Source organism: Echinops telfairi, unplaced genomic scaffold (genome assembly GCF_000313985.2).
Source record: "Echinops telfairi isolate 266 unplaced genomic scaffold, ASM31398v2 ScPeMD7_3;HRSCAF=10, whole genome shotgun sequence".
NCBI classification, from domain to species: domain Eukaryota; kingdom Metazoa; phylum Chordata; class Mammalia; order Afrosoricida; family Tenrecidae; genus Echinops; species Echinops telfairi.
The window spans coordinates 64,654,751-64,661,150 of NW_022103899.1; the positions used below are offsets into that span (position 1 = coordinate 64,654,751).

General features: G+C 52.0%; 1 protein-coding gene across 1 annotated transcript in view; it reads left to right on the forward strand.

The window, feature by feature from the left end:
- Positions 1–5,571, forward strand: part of LOC101645719 (septin-2) — an 8,185-nt gene extending 2,614 nt beyond the window's left edge. The window contains 4 exon segments of the mRNA XM_004701889.4: positions 113–258; positions 1,006–1,063; positions 3,058–3,160; positions 3,913–5,571. Of these exon segments, the coding sequence (XP_004701946.2) occupies positions 113–258; positions 1,006–1,063; positions 3,058–3,159 (306 nt within the window). The 3' untranslated portion in view covers position 3,160; positions 3,913–5,571.
- The last annotated feature ends 829 nt before the right edge of the window (positions 5,572–6,400 follow it).

A 6,400-nucleotide genomic window follows, 5' to 3' on the forward strand; every position in this document is an offset into this window, starting at 1 on the left:
TGCGATCCAGTGGGTGATTGGAGGTGGGTGATTGCCCTTCCGTGTGACCCAGTGCCTGCGTGCCCTCGCATGTGATGCAGTGTCTGTGTCCATGTGTCCCTCTGTGCTAGAGCATGGTCCTGTGTGTGTCAGACGGACTGTGTGGTTCAACTTGGGCATCATTTTCTTTTCCAGCACTCACATGCAGGACCTTCAGGAGGTGACCCAGGACCTCCACTATGAGAACTTCCGCTCCGAGAGGCTCAAGAGAGGCGGCAGGTTGTCCCAAGTCATTGTGTCCCCTTAAAGTCATCCCTACTGTGACTCCCCATGTTGCACCTCCTGCTGGCTATCTGCTCCACTCGGCCTTCTCGATCGCTCTCTAAGCAGCAGTGAGATTGGGCTCTCTCTTTGGAGGTGCCCCAGAGACTTGCTAGTTGGGGTTGGGCAGCCTTGGCAGCCCTCACAGGACGGCTGGAGGCACGTGCTGGGTCCCATCTCGTGCACCGCTCTGGAACACCATGCACGTTCCTTGCTGCTGAGCAGCTCTGGCGTCGCCCCACAGTGTATGCCAGGGAGCGCATAAGCAAGGGGTGCAGCAGACACTGGGAAGGGGACAGTGATGATAGCTTCACCAAGGTGTCCTGGCCAGCCCACCTGTGCTGGCTCTGCCACCGCCCCCCTCCTCCCCCTTTCCCTCTGCTTCCGGTGGCATGCTGCTGGGAATGTTTGTGGTGCCTGAGCATGGCCAGGCCTTGACACTGGCCTATGCTGGAGCCCAGGGTGAAGGGTCAGCCCAGTGCATGCTGTGCCGGGATCGCCCAGCAAGGAACAGCAAGGTGCCTTAAGCTCCCGGGTTGGGCCACTTGCCTCTTTGCACCCATGCTCCCTCCTCACCTGTTAGTGCTCTCATTCAGAAAACCAACAGTTGCATCCTTTCACATGCTTCACAGGGTCGTGAAGTGGTCAGCAATAGCCAACTGTGTGGTGGTGATAATGTCATTGTAAATTTCTTTCCACTCTTAGGAAAGTGGAGAGTGAGGACATGAATAAAGACCAGATCTTGCTGGAAAAGGAGGCTGAAGTAAGTACACAAGCATTTCTATGTTCTGAGAATATAATTTCTAATTAACTTACTAATTTTTTGCAGAGAAATATGCAAGGGGCTTCACAAAGTTTGTCAGGAAATGGAAATAAAAGTAATGGCATTTGCTCACAAACTTTGCGAAGCTCCTTGGTACATAATCACATACACATATTCACAGGTACATAATGTGTGTAGTGTTTTAACATGTTGGCTCATTTGTAATGCTAGTCTAACTGGAAAGCGTAGATAGAGAAGGTGGGAGTGTGGTGACCTTCCAGGAAGAGAGCACCCTGAAATCCACTTAGAATAGCCCAGAGCCATTGCAGACCCCAGGACAAAGGGTGAGGCCTCCTGGAGTCCGAGTCCACAATGTGGGGCGGGGTGGATTGCACATCATTCTCCTTTGCTACTCTCACGGTTTTCACTTTGAATGCAAGTGTTTATCTTCATAAACACCTAAGCTAAAGCTGGAACAAAGGCATTATTGCCAACTTTAAAAAACAACACAGTTTTCCTGTACATAGGTAGTAAACACTTGAGAAATACAATGAAGCATTATTGCAGCAACAGCCATGGGAAAAAACAGCTTGGGCTGGGCCCTACCACTGGCTTCCCTGTTGCCACCAGGCAGCAGTCAGATAGAGCCCCACCCTCCATCCCTCTTTCCTGCTCTGACACCAGTCATTCCTCCCACAGCACTTGCCTCTGTGTTGGGGGCAGAAATTCACTGCAGTACCCACACAGAACTCGAGAGAGAAAACTCAAAACCAATTATGGGGGTTTATTAGAGAAGTCACTAGGTTACCATACAGTAAAAAGTAAGGATATAGTCATTGGTCCAAGCTGTAATTGAGTTTCACACTTTGGTCCTCAGCCCCTGGTCCTGCCTCACAGTCATAATGCCGGTTGTTGGTCTGGCCTGGCTCCTTTGCCCTGCCCATGGTCTCCATAGCAGAGGCTCTGATTTCTCTGTTCTCAGACTCTGTCTAGACAGAGATCTCCTACGTGCCCTTCTTCTGATGCTCCTGGGCTTCTCTCCCTTCCTGTTGTTGAGATGGTTCTTAGACACACAAGAATGGCTTTGATGTGTCTCTCTTGTCCTTCAGCAAGGCCATCCCTCCAAGGAAAGAAAGGGTGTGACTTGATTCATGCCCTTTGCTAACCCCACTGAAGTCCTGTCTATCAGTCGAGCAGAGAACTCCCTCCAAATGAGCATTAGCGCCACAGGCAGAGACCGGAACTTGTGATGCTTCACATAGGAATTACGGCTGGAAGGGCCATATTAATTGACTTCCTCACAGCAGCATTGAAGGCCCCCAAGGGAGGTGCTTAGCCCAGAGATCACAGTAATGCACCCTAGCCCAGAGATCACAGTAATGCACCCAGCAGAGCCCAGTGGGCTGCCCAGGTGTGTGCTGGGTTTTCCTTTTAGGGAGAGGTGACCCATGATTCTAGCATGTATCTGGAGGAAAGGTCTGGAAAAGGCAGGCAGTGTTGTGGAAGTGGGCTCAGGAGAAGATCCTGTCATGCAGGGGAGGGGAGCCATGGGGGGCAGAGGGGGCATGCACAACAGAAATCAATGCCAGGTGAGGGAGCCTGCTCGTAGTAAAAGGGGCTCTAAATCAGCCAGCCCAGGGAGGCCAGCAGGTGGACACCCACTGCTCCCTGAACAGCTAAGACCTGGTGGCTCCCAGCAAAGCCAAACACTTCCCTCCATTTAATACCGAGCCCCAAGCATCACCAGCTAGCTGTTCCTATCTTGGCGTCGAAGAGCGCAGGCCTCGTTTCTCTTACTGACGTTTCTCATCTGAGCCGCGGTTCTTCCATGGACCTTCTGTCCTCGGTCCTCCCTCGCTGATTGATGAGAGCCCTTTGCGTGGCCACTCTACATGTTTCGGAAAGGCCTGGAAGCTAAATCTCTGGAAGGTCACAGAACACCATGTGCCCATTAAGAGCATGAACCGAGAGTAATGTGTCCCACCCCTATCTAGCTTCGCCGCATGCAGGAGATGATTGCCCGGATGCAGGCGCAGATGCAGATGCAGATGCAGGCCGGGGACGGTGACAGCAGCACACATGGCCACCACGTGTGAGGTACGGCGTCAGGTGATACAAAGAGGAAGATGAGCGAGCGAGAGGGAGGCCACATCCCTTCCCATCCTCATGTGGACTGGGCTTCAGGCTCGAGAATTCCACCAGGACCAGGGAAGTGTCCACCCCTGTAGACAACAGATAGCTGTCCTCCCGCCAGACCATTTCCTCCCCAGAAGACTTGAAAGGTGGATTAAAGACCCACCAGTCTAGGGGAATGGCCAGGCACAGGGGCTGCTGTGGCATCCCAAGAAGGTGTGACTATGCTTCCATGTTACTGGGTCATGAAAACTCAAGATGCCTGAAATGATTTTATTTCTATTATCAGGAACACAATAATTCCATGAATCTCAAAGATGGCTGTCATCATAGAACCCTAGCCACGCTTTCCCAGGACAACACGGCTTAGAACAGAGTCCTGGTGGTGAGGGGGCTGCACTTGGAAGCCACCAGCCACTCCAAGGGAGCAAGAGGAGGCTCTTTGCTCCCATAAAGAGTTACGATCTTGGAAACCATCTGGGGGCAGTTCTACCCTGCCCTTACTGGGTCACCGTGAAATAGAATTAACTCGATAGCAGTGCATTTGGTTTTTGAGTTACTTTGAGCAGGGCTCCTAACTCCCAGGAGCCCAAAGTCCTAACCACCCAACCTTCGCTCCAGCTGTTCCCTTGTTCCAGAGAGAGAGGATCCCGTCAGTGGGCAGAGCGGGGCTGGGCTGCTGCTGTGGAAATGTGCTGTTGACTCTGTTTTTCTAGAAAACAACTCCAAGATAGAACGTTCCAGATGAGTCGCACAGGGATGTTTCCCGTGAAGGCAGAGGAGGAGTGCCGTTGACATCTTCAGCACCTGTACCTGAGAATGCAACTTCTTTTTACATTTTTATGTGGTTTTTTTATTACTGTTTTTGTTATGAAGTACTGTAACATTTGTTATTTTGTTGCTATATTATTCTTTCTCTTTGTGGAGTAAAAATTTCACTTTCCTTCCTCCTTTACTAACGACCGACACAGAATCGGTTTCCAAGTCAGCCCGGGTTCCACTCAGCAGTTGGGTTTCCCAGCTCTCAGCCCGCCTGACTGACCGCGTGTTGAGAAGCAGGCTTGTTGATGTGTAGAAACAAATTCTCATTGATTCCGGGTGGCCCTGGGTGCTGGACACCCGGCAGTCCCTGGTGGCAAGGGCGCCAGGCCCCTGCCACCAGTCTGCTAAGCAGGTTTTGCAGCTATAGCCCCAAGTTGTCACTTCTCTGCACAAACTCCTTCTGCCAAGTAATAGAACAGATTCTCTGACGAAATGCAGGTTTCTACCTTTTAAATTTAAGATTCAAGGCGAATTTATAGAAGTGCCCTGCCTCTGCCACTCACCCTTCCACAGCTGCCGTGGCCAACAGTGCACGGTGGGAACTAAGCCCCCCATGGTCCTCTTGACCTGCCACCAAGGCTCTCGTCTGCACAAGGGGCAGCAGGCAAGGTCTCTACTCCGCCATTTTAAAGATACCTTTGAAAGAAAATTAACATTAATTTGGCCTTTTGAGAAATCAGCCTCTTGTACTTTTTATACTGCACTTTACTCGGTTTTGCTGTGATGCCTGTATAGGAGATCCTCCCAGCAATGGGACTTGGAGTTCTGTGATGGGAACCCCATCTGGTCACCAGGCAGTCACGATCCAAAGTGCCTTCTGCTGCTGGCATCTCGGTGGTTTTCCAGTGAGAGGCAAGTGGCGGTGTGATTTTGTACCTTAATTTCCAGCCATCATTTCCCTTTATTTTGTGAAATACAGTTCTCAGTCATAGCCAGTGAGCCTCTATCCTATGGGGTATGCAAAGCTCTGGGCATGGAGGTGTGTTCCCAGAATGAGGTACCATGGCGCAGGGTAGTACAGGCTATTATTCATCTAGGTTTGGTCCAAGTGTAGAGACAGACAACGACTAGCTTTGGGTGGGATGTGGGCAGTTGTTTTGGCCAGAGATTGAGGTGGCCAAATCCAGCACTAATAAAACCATACTTCTGAAAATACGCGTCACTCCGCTAAATCCCCTCCTCAGTTGAGTGGCCAGGACTGTTTCTCAGGACACATCAGCCAGAGGACGTTATTGGGCTATTTATCAACTAACCATCATAGAAAAACCTTAAAAAGCGGTCAGAAAGCATTTGCAAATTGTCAGTTTATACCCTCTCTCTGTTTAAGAGAAAGTACTAGTTGGGGCCCACTGCCCCCTAGTACTGGCTCTGCAGGGCTGGCTGGCTACACTTAGGACTTTGAGCAGATTTCAAAATTCACCCGGACTGGCTCACAGGTAGCAGTACTCTTGTTAAGAGATTCTTGACCTAGAGACGTATTTTGTTAACATTTTACACAGCAATTTTATACTCATTACAACTAACCTTTTATCAATAAAGCACTATTGTTTAGATACCAAGTGTGTGGCTCTTGAGGGGGGCGGGGCAGTTGTATAGAACTGGGAAGAATCGTCTGGAGCATCAGCACTTTGTGACTTGGGACAAGACAGGACTGATTGCCATTCAGTTGGACTTCGGACACCTACTTCTGTTCGGGGTGGGGTGGGGGGGCGAGTTTCTGGGATGAGGCCACCTCCCTCGGACACGGCGAGGTCCTCCCACCCACGTGGGCAGTCAATCCAAGGCCAGCAATGTTTTTGTTAGTGTCCTTGGCCGTGGGCCCGGCAGGGTGGGGACAAGGCAGGAGCGTGGCAGCGCATCACCGATCCCAGACCACGTCAAAACCCTGTCAAAGCGCTACGCCCAAGGAGCTAGGCCTCGCTCCGCCCCCAGATCCTGCGCGACATCCGGGTCTGTCCTGGAAAACGCATTCCCAGAGAATTGGGCCCCGCATATGATAGACCCGCGCGGGCTCCGCCCCTTTCATGATCCCGCGGAAACCCAGACTGGTTCCGGAACGCGCCAGTTGCAGAGAACTAGGACCGGCCCACCTGTAGAGCTCAGGATCTCACCTCATCAGCTTAGGCCACGCCCTGCGACCGCGCTAAGTCCCGCCTTTGTCAGGATCCCGCGTGAACCCAAGCCCTGTCCCGGAATGCGCCCGCCCGCATAGTCTAGACCCCACCCAGCAAGCCGAAACTCCGCCCAGGTTTGCTTGGGCCCCGCGGTTTCGCCCCGCCTCTCCCATGCACTTTCCAGGGGAACTTCCGAGACACGATTTCAGGCCGCGGGTCCGGTTGCCCCGCCCCGGCACCTCCGCGGGCCAATCGGCGTCGCGTCCGC